We start from the raw sequence: 22,241 nt of genomic DNA, 5'->3' as shown, positions 1-22,241 counted from the left end.
CATAATAATTTATTAATAAAAGAATAAAAATAAAACATAATAATTTATTATGTTTTATTTTTATTATTTTATTAATTCCCTTCTACGTGACTTTCCCGAAAGAACCAAGAAGATGAATCCCCGCAGTCACGAAAGCTTTAAATCGAAATGTAATGTTTTGTTTCCTCTGGAAGGCGTGTACTCTGCAGGTTAGCATTGATGTTGGCAATTTTGAAACGGTGCTTACAGGTGAAGACGCAATGTTAGGATTCCTCCACTTGACCCTTGCAGGAACAATTGCTCACGTTAGAGGTGTAACCCGTCGTTAAACGAATAGCTGCGGTGGATTGGTGCGTGTAAAAAAGCCACTTAGAACGGGAGACGTCGCTTCAGAGACGAGAAGTTTTTTTTTTGAGCTGGCCAGACAGTTGAGAGGCCAGGGCACTTGAGCAAGTTCCCCTGAGAACCGCCGAGTTCCAATCCAGGCACTCGCCCAGTTTACATTACATTGGGGAGTTTACATTTTGATTTAAAGCTTTCGTGACTGCAGGGATTCATATTCTTGGTTCTTTCGGTAAAGTCGCGTAGAAGGGAAATAATACAGTAATAAAAATATGAAACAATGAAAAATTCTCACGACGTTTCGACTGCGACACAAGCAACACAACCAAGAATATATTGGGGAGTTTGTTTTTGTTGCTGCTGCAAACCCTTTATCTCGTGAATGGGGTGCAGATCACACAATCGGGGTAACATTGTGGGGGGGGGGGGGGAGAGAAAAGTCGAGAGATTTGTACGTCTTTGCAAATTCAAATCTGTGGACTTATTACTAAGTGGTACAAATATTGCGTTTGTATGAAAATGGAAATGTGTTATCTTTTTCCCTTAAATGACCCTCAGGTTGAAAAATGTGGTTAGACCAGTGGTTATAGCACTTGCTAAAAGCAATTGGGTCAAAAACGATATTACAGTGTATCATTCTCACATGGATTGTAATACACTCACCTTTAAAGTGGTACATTCATCACTAGCAAAATTAAAAATTCATTTTAAAAGCATTAATATAAGCCTAGAAAGAAGAGAAAAAAAATCAATATTGGCACTGAACACGTAACCAGACTTTTTTTTCATCGATATTGTGCTCTTTTGAGCTGTTAAACTGAATGACGCAATTGATAATTGTCTTCAGAAAGGTTGATTTTTAGTAATACATTCATCAATATACAACAGGCATCGATGCACTTGTCCTATGTTCAGTCACCATTAACACGCGGGACGGTGAATTGCGCCAAGTCGCCGATTGGGCCGCACTTTCGCAGGCGACCAGGGGTGGTAAAACTCCCCAGGGTTATCGGTGTGGCAAGTGACCGAGATTCATTAGTTCTTGAAGAATGCGGTCCACTGGGCTTGATTGGTAGCTTCAAATGCGTGAATAATTTTCAAGGAAAGTTTGCTGCAAAGTCTGGACGACATCGCGACGCTGAAGCCTCCAATATCAAAATAATTTGGAATCAGCACCCTGAAATTAGTCTAAAACAGCTGCAAAAGTCCAGGCCAGAAATTTTTTTTTTGTTGACCAGTGTAATAATAATGATGATGAATCAATAATATGAACGCGGTTCCTGGCGTGTTTCCACAGAGGCATGAAGGTGATTGAGAACCGGGCTGGCAAGGATGAGGAGAAGATGGAACTTCAGGAGATTCAGCTCAAAGAGGCCAAGCACATCGCTGAGGAGGCTGATCGCAAGTACGAGGAGGTGAGTCGCTCACTCGCTCACTTCAAGACTAACTCCATTCAAGATCTTCTTGGTCTGTCGGAAAGACAGCGTTCAGACGCTGTCTTTCCGACAGACCTGTTCTTCACCTGAGGACGGCTGCTTACGTTGTGGCCGAAACGTCGTGAGAATTGTATTTTATTATGTTTTATTTTTATTATTTTATTATTTCCCTTCTACGTGACTTTACCGAAAGAACTAAGAAGATGAATCCCTGCAGTCACGAAAGCTTTAAATCCATTCAAGATGTTGATGTGACCGCAACGAAAGTCACTCATTCGTAGAATTACTCAAACATTGTCGTGAGTGCAGGGTGGTGGTGATGATACTTTGTGGCGCTGCCATAATTAATGTGGTATTTAAAGATAAGTGGCAATTTAGTACGATACAATGCAACCATTCAAGCCATTCATTCACAAGCGACAAAAGTCATTCCATTATTGAAATTTATGTTAATGAAAAAGAATATGAGCACAGGATTATAATAATTACTTTTATCGGCCCATCAATAACGTGGTATGAGGGTATATTTAGATTAAAACGGATAAGTACGACGATTTGTATTTTTATTGCAATTCAAATATTTGTATTCATGTCTGAACTGTCCAAAATTAGATTTTCATGCAAATACAAACGCTGCAACCTTTCTCCTTTAGTGACCCTCGTTAAATGGCCCACGTTAAGACGGTCATTATTGCGCTCATTACAAAAAGGGGTTGTCGGGGAGAAAAAAAAAATCCTCTATTATTTTCACACGGATAATGATGATACATTAGCCTCTTAAAGTTGTCATGCATAATTACTCGGAGTAAGCCGAGTTCGTTTTAAAAGCATTAGACACATGTCCAGAAAAATTTCAAGTCCGTATACGCAATTCGTTTCGTATGCAGAGCACAGCGCAATTGCAGCTGTACATTCGACAAAAAACTAAAAGTCATTCTGTTGCAGAATTTCACATTTATGACATCATCAACACCAGATAATAATACTACTTATACCACCCCAATGTTGACGTGGTAATCTGCAAAGTTAATTACCCATGGGCAGATTATCCAGATAGAAAACCCGCAATCGGTTATGTATGTGTGTACGGTAGAATTCCTCTTAATGATCACCGCTGTCAACGACTAATGGCTTACAGACGGGCTTCCAAAAAGCCCAATGTGTTTGCTTATTGACCATTCCCTTGTTAACGGCGGGCTGTTGTAGATAGAGTAAATATTAATAAATGCATTGATTAACCATGTTTCTTTTAATATTAAGTGTTTATAATTTTTTTAGTATCTTTAAAGTACGTTCATTGGATGAAAAAGGGTAACTTTCGATGCTATCGGAACGAATTAAACCTTTAACGTGAATTTCCTATCTTGATTTGAAGCTTTCGTGACTGCAGGAATCCATACTCTTTTGTTCTTTCGGTAAAGTCACGTAGTTAGTTATTTCTAACTTAGTTATTTCTATCTACTTGACTTTGCCGAAAGAACCAAAGAGTATGGATTTCCTATACTTGCTTAACGACCAAATCACTTATTGACCGGTTTTGTGGAACCATTTACCGTCGTTAAGAGGGGTTCGACTCTATGTTGAAATTGTTCTGCACCATACATAGGCAACCGTGCCTAACCGGATGTGCGGGGGCAGACACAACAAACTGAACACAAAAAACAGTTCGAAATAAATTCTTTTCAATTTCGCGAAAAACCGCAGCCCTGGCTGTAACGTTCCTGGTGGTTGCGTGCGCGTGCGCGTTGCCCTTCACGGACTCTAGGTCGCCCGTAAGCTGGTCATCATCGAGGGGGAGCTGGAGCGCACAGAGGAGCGCGCGGAGATCTCAGAAACGTGAGTGCGGCCCGCGGGAAATCACGGCGGCCGCGTGCGACACGAGCGAGCGCACAGCGATTGTCGGCGGCACCCGCCGCCTTCTATTCCTCGTGTCGAATGCGTGCGCGGCCACGGGACGCGTTGGCAACGGCTACCTAAGCATGTGTTATAACACCCTTAAGTATTGTTGGATGGCTTGTACCGTGTAGTTTGTACGCTCTTCTACATTTTTGGCTCGTGCCTAAAATCGATAAATATCTGACCTTTATAACCAGGTAAGAGCCCCGTTGAGATCAGAATGTTTTTTGGATGCCTTTGACCAAATGACCCGAGATGTACCAGATCTCATTACATGTTGGAAACTTAAACTAAACTAGAAACTACTTTGAATTTTTTCAGGTAAGGACCACTAAGCACCTGGCCACAAATGATAGCTCCAATTAAATGGATAATTACGTGGTAATTTATAGCAGCCAAATACTCTAAATGCATACCGATTCCATATGTGGATTGAAAAACCGGAGGACCCGGAGAAAAATCCACGCGACCATGGGGATAACATGCAAACTCTAAATATGCAGGCGTCAGGGTCGGGATCGAACCGACGACCTCCTGTATACCAGGCGAGGTAGTTAACATTTCGCCACCGCGGCGAGTTGAGCCTGATTCAGTATTTGGTTCGGTGAACCACCACGAGGGCTTGCCAGGTATTATAGACGTGGGGTTGCACAGGAGATGCTCGTTTTCATTGTCTACCCCTTGTGGGATTGGCCAACTCCTCCCATTGCACAGGATCATCCTGAAGAAAGTATCTTGAGACTCAGCGAGGCTTTCCTTGGGTAAAACTTTTGGCAACAAATACATAATTAGCAAGTAAACGGCAATATTTTAATCTAGGAATGTTTAAAATTGAATGTTACATGCAATGATTGCAGGCGATCCATTGTTTTGTTTCAGTTGGTGGATTCGCTTGAATAAATTCCCACTGTGTACAAAAGACTGTCTAAAAATAACCTCGTAAATAATTTGCGTGTGAAGGACAGATGCTCCCCCATGTATTTTTAAACAGTGCAAACGGTGTACTAACCCGCATGGCTTGACGCGCTGCTCACTAACTAACGCGTTTGTGTTGGTCGCACGCTTAACCCGCCTGGCTGCCTGTCAATCGTTCGTCAATCAGCCGGGTCCGGCAAATGGAAGACGAACTAAGGCACGTGCAGGAGGAACTGAGGTCCCTATTCGCGTCGGAAGAACAGGTAAATAAATGAATTGTCTTAACACGACGTCAGGCAGTTCTGGCTCTCTCTCCCTCTGCAGCCGTGCACTTACTCTTGTGCATGCAATGGCTTCATTCTGTTTTTCAAGTTCCAACTTTCTGGCTTGGTATTTTTTTGCCGCTCCGCTTTTATGACTGTCAAAGTTCTTGCTCGGGTATGACCTTGTACGCGGTAAAATGTAATTGTGGCCGCTCCACGCTCTTTGTACCAGTATCTTGTCGTAACGGCCGTAATGAAAACATACCCACCAGAGGTTCTTAGGCCACTTGTGTGTGCATGCTGAAAAAATGTAAACACGCTGTGAACAATTTTTTATCACAAGTTTTTCAAATACTTTTACGCTTGCGGTAAAATGTCGACTTCGCTTCCGTCCACTTTCAACTTTAAGTGAGGACAACACAAACACATTTGTCGTAACAGTTTAAACATTTTTTAATTTTACGGTCCGTACTTCTTGCTTCTCACACTTTATTCTTTTCTGCTCTGTCCTGGCTGTTTTTATTTCCTTTCCCCTCCCATTTTCCTTCGGCTCTTTGTGCCTCTTCCTCGCCACACCCAACCTGCGGTCGAACAGCAAATGTTCCGAGCTGGAGGAAGAATTGAAAACTGTCTCCAACAACCTCAAGTCTCTGGAGGCTCAGTCCGATAAGGTGTGGGTCCCTCAGAGGCACTCCTCTAGCATGAGGCAGCGTAGACCAGGAACTATGGCAATGGGTTCTGCAGCCATTGAAGGGAATCGACGACGGTTTAAGTTGGGGTAAAGGGAACATTTTGCTTACTGAGCGCCGAATTGGACTTCCAAATCTATTCTGTGGGCCGAGAAGCTCTTTAGAGCGCCCTCTAGCAGACGACCCTTCCACACATAGGTGAGCGAGAAATTGCAGGGCTGCCCCTTTTTACCATCGTGGGATGCACATCAACACAGTCCTTAACCGTTGAGCAATGAATAGCGTGAAGAATAACGCGCGTGTCCCTGCAAGTCCTTGCAGTGACAGGAGCGTCTTGACCATGCGTAAATTAGCAACACGGACCAAGATATTCACCGCTGGTACCTGACTAGTGCTGCTAAGATTCCCATCGCGATGGGTAAAGATTGTTTGTATCGTGGCGTTCAGAAGTAGTAGGCCTCGTGTTGCCAGGGGCCATTTAAAATGTCATCACAGGCACTATCTGACCCACCCGCCAAACTTTCCCCACCCCTGGTCTCAGTGCATGACCTCAGCTGTTACTGCAATCGTTATGCGGCAACACCTGAGGTATTCAGTGGTGCGAGGGCATTGGCCAATAGCGGTGACATAACTCATCGAGGCATTTTGTCTCAAGTTGTTGTGGCATCACTGCCTAATCTGATGCATCAGCAGCAGCACTGCCCAATTACATACATCTTTCTTCTGAATACATATGCTCTGTATTTACGTAAGCACCATTTACAGCCGAAATGGATACTCTGACCTAGTAAAGATGTCATCAACATTTGTTTAAAAGGGTTTTAAACAAACGAAAAAGCGATACTCCCGTGGTATAACTGGCAGCACGTTGGACTCGCGATCCAGAGGTCGCCGATTCGATCCCACCTCCCGGCGCAGCGGTTGAAACAATGGGAGCAAGCTTCATGAATCCCCCCCCCCCCTCCATCTTTACGCGGCAGCATGAATGGATACGACAGAGTCGATCGGCGGGGTAAAATGTGGGTAGTTGCATCCTTTTCCAAGAGGGCTCTGACCAGCGTGACAGAGTAGGCCAAAATAGAACTCTGCAGAGAGGCTCTCTTTTGAGCTCCTTGTCGTGGAGACCCTTGCCGCCAGCACTTTAAACCACCGGTTCTGGATGATGCAGAATTGTGTTTTCACACCTCAGTCTGATTGGCAGGAGGAATTTCACTATCTTAGTAACGTCTTAACTTGGACCTCGTATTGTAAGGGGAGAGGAACCCTTATCTATAAGATCGGTAGTTCACCAGCGTTGATTCAAGCAAGCCTGTCTCTGCTGATGAAACACTATGTCGAAAACCAGTCCATAGTTTAATTGTCTTGAAATCAAAGCTCGCTGAAATTATGCACTCCCAGAAGGCACGGCCTTAGGACTGATGCGTTGTGCAAAAAATCCTCAATTTTTTTTCAAAGTTGAGAGACGGATTTATATATATATGTGAAGGAGACGTACCAGAAAGCAAGGGCTTACAACCAATAGGTTGTGCAAGAAATCCTTTTGACGAAAAATGTTAACGTGGACAGGCGGGTAAATGGAGACGTCTTGTCTGCCGGTTTGTTGTGTTATGTTGTCGTGATGCCCGATGGACCCCACCCCATCTTCTGTTTGTGCTCAGTACTCGCAAAAAGAGGACAAGTACGAGGAGGAGATCAAGGTGCTCACGGACAAGCTGAAGGAGGTGAGGCAGCGCTCTGCGCTTCCCCTGCCCGTGCGCTCACCGGCGCAGCAGCACCAGCTGCGGACATTAGCTCACTTGCAGTAACCTACCCGGGCAAGTCAAAGCTGGCCCAGTCAATGTTACAGCTTGCCGGGGGAGAGACTTACTCCAAACCGGTTCAAGGCGGCTATTTAAAACACGTCCTTCTGAGCAATGTTTGATATTAATTTTTTATGCCCTTAGATGGAAAGCTCTTTACTTTTGGATGTTTAGTCATATTATCATCGCCCATGGTCAAGCCACTGCTCTCTCTCTCGATTCCGCAATGCAATGATCCACCCAGCACCTGTTTGTGAGCCGATTCCATCGCTCCGTGGAGTGCCATGGTGGCGAGATGTTAACTAACTCGCCGGGTACGCAGGAGGTCATGGGTTCGACTTGACCCTGACGCCTGCATAGTTGGAGTTTGCGTGTCTCTCTTCCCGTGGTCGCGTGGATTTTTCTCGACATCCTACGTTTTTAGAAACGTGCGCTTGGCGTATATTTGGCTGCTGTAAATTTTCACGTGATGATAAGGCACTTCTTCGCTGAGCTATCATCTGTGATAACCAGGTCGCTTCTGAAAAAGAGATGTATAGTTCAAATAGGCCTCACCTGGTAAACTAAAAATGGTAAATAGTAAAAAGGGTACATCTACCCTGGTGGACGTTTCCTCGGACGCCTTTTATTCCCTGGCTGATGTTCCCTCATGATTTATTCACTTGCCAATTATTTTTACATTGGAGAGCGATGCTGTCCAGACGCTTCGAAGAAAACTTCCCTTGGAAAACGATCGGTGCGTTTGCTCCCTTCCAGGCTGAGACCCGTGCCGAGTTTGCCGAGAGGTCTGTGGCGAAGCTGGAGAAGACCATTGACGATTTGGAAGGTACGTCCACTGACCCATCCGTCAAGCCTGCCGCCAGTCTCGCTCTCTTTAGTCAGGGTCGGGGCTTCTACAAGCACAGCGGTTCTTAACCATTACTGCAGCCTTCTTGCTGCTTGCACCCCTTTGGTTCTAAATCGTAAACAAAGAAAGTATTATGTTCAGAAACAAATAGGGTTTGATGAAACAAAGTAAGTTGATTTCGATTTAAAGCTTTCGTGACTGCAGGGATTCATCTTCTTGGTTCTTTCGGTAAAGTCACGTACAAGGGAAATAATAAAATAATAAAAATAAAACATTTAAATAATTCTCACGACGTTTCGGCCACAACGCAAGCAGCCGTCCTCAGGTGAAGACCAGGTCTGTCGGGGAGACAGACGTGACTTTACCGAAAGAACCAAAGAGTGTTCCGATTCTGTGTACAATAGTGGACGTTTCGGGCAGCAGCCCTTCTTCGACATAGCACAGCCCCATTTAAGATTATTTTTTTTTTCGTTCTTGGCGTTCGCTCCCACGCTGGTCTTTCCCGTGCTCCGCTGCACGCACTTTCCTTTTCCCCACGCTGCACCCCCCGCCCCCCCCCCCCCGACCTTGGCCTCTCTTTCCGTCTTCTCCTGACCCGTCTGCCGCCTGCGGCTGTCCCGTGCAGACGAGCTGTACAACCAGAAACTGAAGTACAAGGCGGTCAGCGAGGAGCTGGACCACACCCTCAACGACATGACCTCCATGTAAATTTATTTCTCTCCTTTGCTCGCTGCCTCTCTGCGTTGCCTTCTTGCATGCCCCCCCACCACCTCTCCCCAGTGTTCTCTGCTGCCTGCAACTTCCTCTGTAACAGCCCTGCTGTTTGACAAATCATACGCATTGCAGGGACCCAGACTTGTTATGGTCCCCCCCGCTGGTTTAGTGCGCGACACCAGCGTTCTGAGTTCGATTTCCAGCCACTGCTAAATGTCAGTGGCGAGTGGAATCTGAACCGGTCCTGGGTCGCCGGCTTCACCAAATCCACACTGGCCAGTGTGGTGAAGTATGGTCAAACATCCCTCGTGACCAACACACGGCATGGAAGAAGCCTTTATCCAGCAGTGGACTGACAAATGGCTGTACATTTTTATTGTAATGATTTTTATACTTTTATAATAATATACTGTATGCAACTTGAATACTGCCTTGCTTACCATATACATTGGTAATGGCCTGCTTGTCTCTTCAACACACAGTGAAAAGACATTTGTTTTTAATTAGCCTAACATTTATTATCAGTATCACCTTTGGCGTCGGAGAACTAAAACAAGTGTATTGGTTAACTCACTGGAATAAAAAGTATAAATTAAACCCGTAAGTTTGCTAACATGCACTCAACTAATCCATTCCAGTGGCATGCGCACACCTTGTGTGTTTGAGTTTTCGTAAACCTACTCGGGCTAACACCTCTCTCTTCCTCTGCCTCTGCACGCGTTCGGCCTCTCTGTGGCTGCCGTATATTCCGCCGGGTGCCTAATCATCGGCTGACCCACGCGCCCGTCCGTCCGTGTCTCCCGTACGCCGCAGCTAAATTTCCCACGACCGGAATTTGCACGCGTCATCAACGGCGCGCGCTGCAGTCGGCCGCGAGGTTGATTCCTCTTCTCTCCTGCCACGGCTCCGGGGCCCCCTTCTTTCCACGTCCCCTCCCCCCCGAGTCGCCACCACTTCGTCTTCTTCTTCTGCTGCTGCTGCTGCTGCTGCCCCCACCTTGCCTCCTTCACAGTGGTCAACTTGTAGGGAGAGCCTTCGTCGAGCGTAGCTGCTGCGGCGGCGGCAATGTGTAATAAACCTGATCTCTGTCCGGTTGGGCCGACAATGGTGTTGTTGAGTTGGTTTTTGTTGTTGTTATCAAGCCGTCTTGGAAGAGAAATACCGATAATACCTCCATGCGTGTCAATCTGCGCATCGGTGTGCTCCTTTACACCACTCGCGCGCACACGCGACGTTGTGCTCCACCGAGAGATGAGAGATGATGATTTGTTGCAGGCACGCGCAGCGCTGCGCGCCAAGCCGAGAGCTCTCGCGGTGATTTCGCCACTGCCGCTTATTTATTTGTACATCCACTCCTGTCATTCACTCTTTTCATATCTATTGCTCTTCTTACCTTTAATTCTCTCCTGTTCTTACCTGTAATTCTCTTCTGTCGCCTCTTGCCGATTTCTTCATAAGCTGCCTGCGCTTAAAAACTTTGCTTTTACCTTTTGGCCTTCCTTTCATCTTTTTTTTCCTCCTCTGATTTCCTAGACTTTATTTTTCTCACTTGCTTCTTGCTTTTCCTGTCCTTTATTCTGCTTACCTGAACTCTATCTCTCTCATCCTGTCCTTTTGCTTCACCTTCTCTCTTTTCAACTCCTTTCCCCACCTATCTATCGCTACAACGCCTTTCCTCACTTTTTCTCTATCACCTTTGCTTCCCAACTACATTTCTCCCCACCTTTAGCCGCCTCTCCTTCGCTCTGCCTGTCCCTTCTAGCACTTTCCTACTTTCTTCTTCTGCCCTGAACTATTTCGTATTCCCTTTCCTCTCTCTCTTTCTCTCACTCACCCCTTTCACCATCCTGAATTGTAATTAAATGGCTTGGGGGAGCGTCTTTCTTTTTTGCCAGGTTGCGTCTGTATTGTCGGTTCAAATCAGAAGTGGTGTCTGCGACCTTACCGTTTCAGAAACCACAGCATTTAGCTGCCACTTGGGGTCACCTTCCCACACCCACACCCTCCCTCTCCCCCTCCCAATGTAGACAATAAACCTGGAATTTACAATCGCCTCTCGCCTTCGTTTCTCTTTGGTTGCTTCGGTTGTCTTCTCTACCCTTGTGCGTGCTTTCGACTTTTCTCAACCGCGTGGTTTTCTTGACCGCGTGGTTTTCCGACCGCGAACGCCCGCGCTCTTCGCTCGCGCCCTCGCCATCCGGGGCCCCGCTCACACGTTGGCGTTATTTCTTGCCGACGACCACAATTCCCGTGTTTCCTAAGGTTCGTTTGGCTTATGAATTCTCCGTCCTATATCCTTTCATTCATTCATTTATTTTGCGGTTTTCGATGACTTGTCCGCCCCGTTTTTAATTTAGCCAACGCCCGTCCACTGTCGTTGCACCCTCTCCAACGCGACGCAATTGTCAACGGTAACATCCCATTTAGTAAGTTTACTTACAGCTGTTTCGGCCTGTTACTTGTGTACAAGATGCAGCCCTGCAGTTTCATGCCCGGTCCACTGCCAGTTGAAGGGCCATCACCATGGGAAGCTCTAGAGCAGGGGTGGGGAACGTCCGGCCCACGGGCCGTATAAGGCCCACGAAATCATTTGGTGTGGCCCTGCCAAGGCAACCGCAGGCGGGACTCGAAATTCAATAAATCTAGGAGAAAACCTGGAAAAGCAGCTGCGAGTAGCAGCAACATCATCAATACCAGCTCACATCACACGCCTCGCCAAAGAGAAGCAGTTCCAGCCATCGCATTAGGGTGAGTTAATTAAATGTTTGACCAAATATAACGGGCTAATTTTTAAGTTGATGATTTTGTATGGCCCGCGAATGATGTTATAAATATCCAAATGGCCCTTGGCAGAAAAAAGGTTCCCCACCCCTGCTCTAGAGGGAGGCCAAAGGAAGAAACACCCTCAAAAACGATTTATATTTTGCCAGTTAAGGCCTCACTGAGCTGCGATGTAGCTCTTTTTCACAAACGAGCAGGCTATCACAAACGATGGCTCAACGACATGGCTGAACATCGCGAGGAAATGTATGGCAGTAGCCAAACACTCTAAACGCGTGATTGTAAATGTGGAGGGAAAACCGGAGGACCCGGAGAAAAGTCCAAACGACCACGGGGAGGGAGAGACACGCAAACTCAAATATACAGCAGGCGTCACAGTAAGGAATCAAACCCATGGGCTCCTGTATACCAGGCGAGGTAGTTAACATCTCATTATCGTGGCACCCGAGAGGGCGATCACCATGGAGATGGAGCGTTAAAGATCGGTTCATGAGCGCGGGATGAGATGGGTTGTGATATCGCTGTACTGTGAAGGATGGGAAAGGTGTAGGAAGGCCTTGATCCATCAGTAGGTAGAATGATAATAATTATTCAGGATGAATAAACCTTGAATGTTAAAGTATTTTATCACAACTAAGTATTACATTTCGATTTAAAGCTTTCGTGACTGCAGGGATTCATCTTCTTGGTTCTTTCAGTAAAGTCACGTAGAATGGAAATAATAAAATAATAAAAATTTAACATAATAAAATAATTCTCACGACGTTTCGGCCACAACACAAGCAGCCGGCCACAACGCAAGCAGCCATCCTCAGGTGAAGAACAGGTCTGTCGAAGACAGTCTGAATGACACACCCCAGGCTTGGAGCGTCTATTTAAGCTGGGATGGAGGGAGAAGAGCGCCTTGATAAAAGAATTTGCATATCAATAGGCATTTAGCATATTTATGGGAAATGCAGATATGCAATTAGTACTACTTGTGAAATGCGTAGGAGGTGGGCTGGGGGTTTAAAGTCATATTATACCCGTGCATTATGCAGGATTAGCAGCATCAAAGGCTTGCCAAAGATACATAAAGAAGATACACCTCTTCATCCCATTGTCTCTACTATCAACTCCCCCACCTACAAACTGGCTCTTTTTTGTCTGAAATCCTGTGGCCTTTCACTGGAAAAACCACCTCTGCGGTACTAAACTCTACTGACCTGGTATCGACAATCAAGGGGATTTCCCTGTCCCCAGACGACCTGCTTGTCAGTTTTGATGTGGTTTCCTTATTCACCAAAGTTCCTGTACCTGACACCATCGCAATCATTGAAGACTTGGTTCATCAAGGACTGAATACTGGGGTACCCTCCCTGGTGAGACACTGCTTAACCAATACATACTTCATTACTTTACAACATAATACACGTACAGTACATTTGAACACATCAGTTGGAAGAAAAAACAAGGTAAATTAAGGTGCATAATTCATTGCGCATTCTATACATTTTCACATGTGTACAGTCAAATAGATGTCAGAGTTTTAGGAAGTTCCCTATGTTGCTTACCGTGCACCATGGTGTAGAGATGTTAACTACCTCGCCAAGTATACAGGAGGTCGTGGGTTCGATTCCCGACCCCGACGCCTCTATATTTGGAGTTTGCGTGTTCTCCCCGTGGTCGTGTGGATTTTTCTCCAGGTCCTCTTTTTTTCCCCTCCACATTTAGAAGTATTTGGCGGCGATAAATTTCCACGTGATAAGTCACTCGGTTCAGTTATCATTTGTGGCCAGGTCGCTTTTGAAAACTAGTTTTTTAGCTCCGTCGGGCCTTACCTGGTAGAATAAGTTTGTTTTAGTTTAGTTTCGGTAAATGTTCTTGTTATGTCATAGCTGTGTATTCAAATGTTTTTAAATGTATGCAAACACAATACAAAATCTGGGAAATACTGGACATTTTTCGATTTAAAGCTTTCGTAACTGCAGGGATTCATATTCTTGGTTCTTTCGGTAAAGTCACGTAGAAGGGAAAAAATAAAATAAAAAAATAAAATTATAACATTCTCACGGCGTTTCGATTGCAACACAAGCAATCATCATCAGGTGTGAAAACCACCGCCACTTTTTTCAAATTGTCTTGCTGTGGGTTTCACACCTGATGATGAATGCTTGTTTTGCAAGTGAAACGTCGTGAGAATTGTATTGTTATATTTTTATTATTTTATTATTTCCCTTCTACGCGACTTTACCGAAAGAACCAAGAATACTGGATATCCGTCGAAAAAATCTTCACAGCTCATCGGATTCCTCCGGTATAAATCAATATTCTGAGATGTATGCTTAATTTTTTACCGCATTTTGTATGTGGGCATTAAAGGAAACATATGTTCTAAAATATTAAAATATATACAGGAAGTCCTCGCTGAATGCATGTTCAGTGAGGCCTTTGCCTGATAAAATAAAACATTTTCATTTGTACAGTCCGCCACTGGATAGTCGCTCCCACGCCATGCTGATGTTTGTCAGAATGATTTGATCATACTTCACCTTTCGTGTCAGCGTGGGTTCGGTGAAGATGGGCAGCATCAAAGTGCTGGAAGCGGAATTCGGTGTGACGATGGAATTTCCCGCACTGCCTGCAGCGTATGATAGTCTTGTGAGCCCAGACCACTTCTCTGTACCACCAGAGGTGGCGTAACTTCAGCATTTCAAAAAATGTTTGTATGTGGCCAATTACCGTGAGTTATGTTCTAACCACGTTAACTAAAATAAACATTTTTTTTTATTTTACCACCAAGCCCCACTGAGATATACAGCTCTTCTTTGGATGTGACCTCGCCACAAATGATAGCTCAACGAAGTGGCTTATCGTGTATGTATGTTGAACATCTTTGGCACCGTACTTAGCCAAACATGCTAATCATGTAAATTTATAGCAGCCAAACTGAGTGGGGTTATCAAGTGATTCACAAATTAGTTACATAAATACGTTGGGTATGACTCCAGTTTTACTACCTTAAGCGGTACCAATTTCTGCTTTGACCCATGAATCAAAACACCTGTTTTTCCCCATGGTAGTTGACCCATCCAATCGCTATCGTCTGGACTCGGAGAAAAACTAGATGGGGCGCATTCTTTTGTAGTGTGGTCCTAGGTATTTTTCTTACGTAGCACTTCAAAGCAAGCGTTGTTCATCATTTTGTTAAGTGCGCATAGTTTCACATGCATGCCTTACATGGTTTCACGCGTTGGAAAGATAGTCTTTTACCACGGTCTTATGCTGCCTCTGCATCGCCCCAACGATTGGTACGGCCGGCTACGTACGCTGCAAAAGAAGTTTGACGTACTACATGCTCTCAGCATATCACAAATGCGTGTCGCAGTAATTTTCACTTCCACCTCAATGGAGTTTATTGGACAGTGCTTTGGCGAATGTCACCCTGTAAAATGCACCATTGCAACGTGCCGTGCGTCACTCAAATGTCACAATAGTGTCACTTCCCTGAATGTATTTCCAGTGTCCGTGTGCGCGTGGCCCATGGAGTCGTGTCCTGCTGCACCAGTGGCTTGTGCTGTGACGAGGATTGTCAAACGATTTTGCTATTTTTACGATGATCTTATTCAGAGTCAGAATTATCCACGGTGGCTAGGAGATGTTAACTTCCTCGCCTGGTATACAGGAGGTCGTGGGTTCGATCCCGACCCTGACGCCTACTGTATATTTGTAGTTTGCATGTTCTCCTCGTGGTTGCATTGATTTTTCTCCGCGTCCTCCCGTTTTTCCCTCCACATTTAGAAGCAACGTCACGCGTTTAGAGTATTTGGCCGCTATAAATTTCCACGCGATGATAAGCCACTTCGCTGAGCTATCAATTGTGGCCAGGTTGCTTGTGAAAAAGAGCTACGGCGCTCAGTGGGCCTTACCTGGTAAAATAAAAAAATTGTTTAAAAATAGTTTACTCCCTTATCGATTCACAAAGACATACACTTGCCAATGAGATGCGGTTAAATGTGAATAACCGTTGAACGGATTTGGCGCTCGCGAACGTAAAAACCGCACGGTTGGCGCGCGAACGCCATTGGTCAGCGCGGCAGCCTTAGTAAGGCGCCGGCGGCTGGACTAGGCGGTTCCGGGGTATGTTCGAGCAGACGCCAACGACACACGAGCAGCGCCGCACTCTTTTTTTTGTATTTTGTTAGACGTGCAGATTTGTGTGCTAAATCGATAATCGATTTTTGTTCAAAATTTTTTTTTTGCGTGCGATGATCGATAACGCAAAAAAGCAACCCCTACTAAATTAACAAACTCAGTTGTGACTCCCGTGTATGGTCGTCTGGCTTGGGCGACGTGTTGAGTATATCTCCCATTCAAGCTTTCACCACACACTCGTGTGGGCATATGTTTCGATTTAAAGCTTTCGTGACTGCAGGGCTTCATCTTCTTGGTTCTTTCGGTAAAGTCACGTAGAATGGAAATAATAAAATAAAAATAAAACATTATTAAATAACTCTCACGACGTTTCGGCCACAACGCAAGCAGCCGTCCTCAGGTGAAGAACAGGTCTGTCATTCAGACTGTCTTATCGACAGACCTGTTCTTCACCTGAGGACGGCTGCTTGCGTTGTGGCCGAAACGTCGTGAGAATAATTTTATTATGTTTCATTTTTATTATTTTATTATTTCCATTCTACGTGACTTTACTGTGGGCATCTGCAGGCGTCTTGAACGTGAGCAATCTCACCCTGATTATTACGCCTGTTCTGGTTGTCCGATTGGTTGCTTGCACTGGGCGTGTCCATAAATTCTCCGATTCTTGGCTAAGACTTTCGCGGGCACAACCAGTTGCGTTTTGTGACAGTGGTTCTGGGCACAGGATAGCCGCGTCCAAGTTCGACTTCAGTTTCAAGCTGGGCGGCGGTGGCGGTGCGCGTCTCTAATCCTACACTGTCATGGCCAGGTAGGATTGGTGGATCACACGCGCGCACGTTGCGCAACTCCTTTCCCGTGGACGTGGAGGTGCCGTGCACTGGCTGGCCAGGAGCGAGCTGGTGGTGCAGCAAGTGGACTAACCGCCATCTGTCTCCATATGTATGGGGATACAGTGTTTCCCCCTCGCTTACGCGTGGGTTTTTGTCAGGGTGCTCCGGCTTCCTCCCACACGCGTGATAATAATAAACACAACTCGTCATTAATTGGCTGAAAACATTCTCAAATAGAACGGCAATGCACGACCCTCCTGAAACAGAAGTCCTATGACTCAGTGTGGCTTTCCCTGATAAATAAATAACTTAACATATTCTTTTTCGATTTAAAGCTTTCGTGACTGCAGGGATTCATCTTCTTGGTTCTTTCGGTAAAGTCGCGTAGAAGGGAAATAATAAAATAATAAAAATAAAACATAATAAAATAATTCTCACGACGTTTCGGCCACAACGCAAGCAGCCGTCCTCAGGTGAAGAACAGGTCTGTCGGAAAGACAGCGTCTGAATGAGACGCGCCATTCAGACGCTGTCTTTCCGACAGACCTGTTCTTGTTCTTCACCTGAGGACGGCTGCTTGCGTTGTGGCCGAAACGTCGTGAGAATTATTTTATTATGTTTTATTTTTATTTTATTATTTCCCTTCTACGTGACTTTACCGAAAGAACCAAGAAGATTAACATATTCTTATCTAATGGACCTCTTTACCAGTATCAAAATGAAAATATAAGAATAGGCTTTTTACCATCTCTGGCAATAAAACATGTGTTAAGGGTTGAGTAGCGAGTTCAGGCAGAGCTATTAAAGTTTTTCTTGAATTGTCTGTGCGCCGTTCGCCTTTTGGCGTTCTCTCGTCTTCACACTGGTGGTGAGACAGGGCCATGAAGAAGGCTGTCTCTAGTGTAGGCCAATCAGCTTCAAAGACAATGCGTGCGTTATCAGAGCATGTTTTTTTCTTTCTAGATTTGAAGTTTTCGTGACTGCAAGGATTCATACTCTTTGTTTTTTTTCTTTATCAATATGCTACATTCCTCTGTTGATATGTAAACTCCTTTGTCAAGGCGCTCTCCTCCTCCCACCCAGCTTAAAATACGCTGCCAAGCTTAGCAGTGTTCTGTTTCTTCACCTGAGGACGGCTGCTTGCGTTGTGGCCGAAACGTCGTGATTTAATTTATTTTAATTTTTTACCGAGAGCATGTTTTGCCACAAGTATGTCAGAATCAGAATGTTTATTTATACTGGAGGAATCCGATGAGCTATAAAGCTCTTTTTCAGATGCCCAGTGGGGGCGGGTAAGAACATTACAACAACAAACAATACACAACAAACAATACACAACAACACGACAGGAATGCAAAGTACAAGCAAGGTAAACAAATCACCCAAACACAAACAAATACAACACCAAGCCATCCCCATCCTACCAGGCAAAGCCCACTGAGGCATCAACTTATTTTTCAGAAGCGACCTGGCGATCACAAACGATAGCTCAACAAAGTGGCCCATCATTTGGAAATGTTTTCAGCGATCTAAATCATCTCAATGCCTGATTCTTAATGTGGAGGGAATTGGCGGAGGATCCGGAGAAGAATCCACGTGGCCACGGGGAGAAACAAATTCGAACTACAAATATACAGCAGCAGGCGTCGGGGTCGGGATTGACCCCCTGACCCCCTGCATACCGGGCAAGGAAGATAACATCTCACCACCGTGGTGTGTGGTTAATGCAGACTTGATGCCTTGCGGTCGGCATCTGTAGAGTGTCTGACCATCTTAACATCTGTTTCATTGCCAGAAAGCAAGGCTGGCAGCATCAGGGTTTTTTTTCCATCGGGGCGTTTTCATGGTTTTAATAAAAAAAACGATCATCTCAGATGGCCAAAAATCCGGTTTTATTCGGTTTTATTGCCTGTTAATCCCTATAAGTATAGCCCCCACCAAAGAGAAGACAAACAACACGTTCCGCTACAAGATGGTAAAAGGTCGCAAGACGCCCGATGGAGTCTTGGCTGTCCGATGGCAGTGAGTGGCAAAAGTTTGCCGTCGAGCTGTCCGGCATTGCCACGTCCAGTGCCGCATCCGAGAGGAACTTCTCCACCGCGGCCTTCGTTCACTCCCAGCTGAGGAGGAGCAGTCCGAGCGTGGAGTCGGTGGAGAAGGTCGTCGTCTTCATCAAGAGGGCAACATTCCCGCCTTCTTCGACGGCGCGGTCGAGATGATCGAAGAGGACAGCGAATCCGATGAATCTGGCGCCGATTGACGACAACTTGACTTGCCGGTTTAAAACCATGGTTTTTTTCGACAAAATCTTTTTTTTATATATATAAAATCAATAACCTGATCAAAGTTGCAAAAAAAAAAATTTCCACCCTTGCCAGAAAGGATAAAGCCTATTTATATGTTTTCATCATCGTTATATAATTCTTATATTTTATCTGTCTTCCCTTTTGAAACTTGTTTGCTCTTTCTGGCTTCACAATCTTTTTGACCAGTGACAGAATGGGGACTAAAAATCGACCCAGGCATTTGTAAATACACCGGCCCCAAATTCGGGCTCTGCATTTTTATTTTGTTTAAATAGATTTTTTTTTGCGTTGACAAACTGTGTAGTAGTCTTGGTGCCAGTCGCTAGAGTTGTGACGTGACGATATATTCGCGTGATTTTTTCCGTGCGATCCTCATTGGGCCCCCATCGGGAGCTGGGTCCAAAAATCAAATGGACGGGGGGGGGGGGGGTCGCCGGTGAGGAAGAATCTTTGGGGGCTGCCGAATCAGGGGACTTACTGAAGCAACCGAGGGCGTAAATAAGCAATGAAGGGTACACATTGGAGGTAATGAAATATATCAATAAAAAAATTAGAAGGCTAAAAATTACTCTGATCGCATTTGCAATTTCCCCACGCAGACCCGGCCCCCACCGGCCTTCAGGAATGCACCGGCCCACCAGGGAATTTACCCTTTGGACTGCCGCCCCTCGGGGCCCGTCCGGCGGGCCTGGCTTGCGACCGTCTCTGTGGCTGAGCCGGTTTGTGTGTGTGGTCCGTCCCCACGTGTGCGTGCGTGCAGACAAGCTGGAACACGCGCAAGAGCAAAACGTCAGCATCCAGAGGGCGCTGGAGCAGACCATCAGGGAGATCCACGACCTCTGAGACGTGTCGGCCTTCTCAGGGTCGGGGGGAGGGAGAGGTGGGGCCCCTCATCACACGTGGCTCGGGGTGGGGATATTCGTCGCCTATAGCTGGGGCCAAAAACTTCTTTGCTGCCAATGATCCGGTGATATTTGTTTTATATTGTTATTGTTTTAGTGCAAAACAAAAATCGTAATTTTCACGATACTACCATTCCATATTTTTGACAAGCAGGGAGGGGGTGCAAATACACAGTGGTGTCTGGCCAACAAGTGAAATGTGTTGTGCACTATCAACAGAACAGTTATGCGCTACCAACCAGAAAGGTTCTAAGATCTAGAGTTTTTACAAATCTGTCGAGTGTGAAACCCATTATTTGCCATAGACTGTTCGTAGAAAATCTATAATTTAAGCCGTCAACTTTTAAAATATGCCATCTGTGTACACATTTCCGTTGCGCTTGCATCCATTTCATGTTTTGTACGGGGGTATTTAATTATGTTGTTTAAATATTAACTGGCAGCTGAAGGTAGGGGGAGAAAAACCAATGATCTGATACTTGGTGGGGTACAAATGGTCAGCAGGGACTAATTTAGATGTGTTTTTAATTGCTGAACCAAAATAATGCATATCATGTTTGACATTCCACTTCTCTGTAAAGAGCTTTTTCTTTATAAACCCTAATCTACTATTTCATACTTTAGGTCTTCATGTCGCTGCACAATCTAAGTCAGCAAATCTCTCCAATCGTGTCCTCTTACCATAATCTATTATATACATGTAGCCAAAGCGGTCTCATGTGCAGATGAGCAAACATTTTGGCATGGATTTTTCTGTACAATTTTGAAAGCACCCCCCCCCACCACCACCGCCGCCTGCGTAAATTAAGCAGTGTCGCTCAGTGTGTCTGCCTGTAATCCTACCCTGGAGAATGAAACGTCCTCTGTACGAAAGCAATATTCTGGGTAGATTGAGTCATTCAATGACTCACTCAATGACTTAATGTACTAAGGTGCCACGGTGGCTAGGAGATGTTGACTACCTCGCCTGGTATACAGGAGGTCGTGGGATCGATCCCGACTCTGACGCCTGCTGTGTATTTGGAGTTTGTGTCTCTCTCTCATCATCACGGTGGCTATGAGATGTTAACTACCTCGCCTGGTATACAGGAGGTCGTGGGTTCGATCCCGACCCTGACGCCTGCTGTATATTTGGAGTTTGTGTGTTCTCCCCGTGATTGCGTGGATTTTTCTCCAGGTCCTCCGGATTTTCCCTCCACATTTATTTGGCTGCTATAAATTTCCACGCGCTCATAAGCCACTTCGTTGAGCTATCCCTTGTGGCCAGGTCGGTCGCTTGTGAAAACGAGCGAAGTAGCTCAGTGGTGACTTACCTGGTAAAATAAAATCGTTTATTTTGTCTTTTTTCATTCCTGTGCATCAGCTCCTTTACACCACGAGCTGTGCATTTTCAAGCGTGGTCTTTAAATTGCTTGCGATTGTTTTTGAAAGTGTCATGCCGAGGGCTAAAACGATTTGCCTGGTCTGGTCATCTATGTGTATTCTGCATTTTGAAATAAAATAAAAAAAAAACCTCTTCAAATGTAGTTTTTATTAGTCTCGCTGACGTTTCAGTCAATGCACAAATAGTATTATCTGCTATGCCGCGAGCTTCAGAAAGAACGGAAAGTAGAGGAACACAAAACTGAAATGCCCACACAAGCGTGGAGAGACGCGCGCTTGCAATTACACTTGAGAGACGGAACGCGTGGATCAGAGGGCATACGCAGGCTATTTTACATATTTAAAACCGAACAAACGTCTACGGGCTTGGGCCAGGATGTCTCGTTTGGAAGGGATTGGTGGCCGATGATGGCCAAGAATAATACTGGTAGGAACCACCTGGTTCCACCAGCCCACAGGGGATTATTTTGTCCGTCCGTCGGTCGCGCATCCAAAAATTGGAGGGGTGGAGAGGGGAGGGTGGGGAGGGGCTGGGTGGAGAGGGTGGGGCTGGGTGGGGGGTGGGAGGGGTGGGGCTGGGTGGGGAGGGTGGGATGTGGGAGGGGTGGGGCTGGGTGGGAAGGGGCTGGTCACCCCGTGGTGCCCTTATAAAACTCAACGTTTAACCTCCTCACGCCAGATTGTGCCGCCCTCACAGTCGGCCATATTTGCGGAATAGACCACGCCGCCATTGACCCTGGCCATTGACCGAGCAACCCAACGTTCCTACCAGCTCCCTCCGCAGGAATGTGTTAACGGTGGCAGCCAAGAAGTGGAATCCGTCTGAGAGCATTGCAGCGAGGAGATGGAGCCCATGACATCGGCTCGAGCGTGTGTGCCGGGTGGATTATTTACGTCGCAGGATTATTGTGAATGTCCGTTGCTTGGTGATGCCTTCAACAGTGGATGATGATCCCATCGCTGCTGATGATAATACAATAATTAATAATTCGGTATAATCGCCCAACGCCCTCTATTATTTCACC

At 45.6% G+C, this 22,241-nt stretch overlaps 1 protein-coding gene across 7 annotated transcripts in view; it reads left to right on the top strand.

Moving 5' to 3' along the window:
* Positions 1-21,359, top strand: part of LOC144734788 (tropomyosin alpha-1 chain) — a 41,894-nt gene extending 20,535 nt beyond the window's left edge. For 2 of the 7 annotated variants that reach the window (XM_078617160.1, XM_078617165.1), the window contains 7 exons: positions 1,619-1,736; positions 3,523-3,593; positions 5,427-5,502; positions 7,179-7,241; positions 8,076-8,145; positions 8,792-8,870; positions 9,694-10,933. In XM_078617160.1, coding sequence (XP_078473286.1) covers positions 1,619-1,736; positions 3,523-3,593; positions 5,427-5,502; positions 7,179-7,241; positions 8,076-8,145; positions 8,792-8,870; positions 9,694-9,697 — 481 coding nt within the window. In that variant the 3' untranslated portion in view covers positions 9,698-10,933. Of the gene's footprint in view, positions 1-1,618; positions 1,737-3,522; positions 3,594-4,755; positions 4,832-5,426; positions 5,503-7,178; positions 7,242-8,075; positions 8,146-8,791; positions 8,875-9,693; positions 10,934-19,691 lie in introns of those variants that run through there. The other 5 variants (XM_078617161.1, XM_078617164.1, XM_078617162.1 and 2 more) reach the window with 3 other exon arrangements.
* The last annotated feature ends 882 nt before the right edge of the window (positions 21,360-22,241 follow it).

Source organism: Lampetra planeri, chromosome 53 (assembly GCF_965212315.1).
Source record: "Lampetra planeri chromosome 53, kcLamPlan1.2.h2, whole genome shotgun sequence".
In the NCBI taxonomy this organism is placed as follows: Eukaryota; Metazoa; Chordata; class Hyperoartia; order Petromyzontiformes; family Petromyzontidae; genus Lampetra; species Lampetra planeri.
This window is presented reverse-complemented; position numbering and strand designations above follow the sequence as displayed.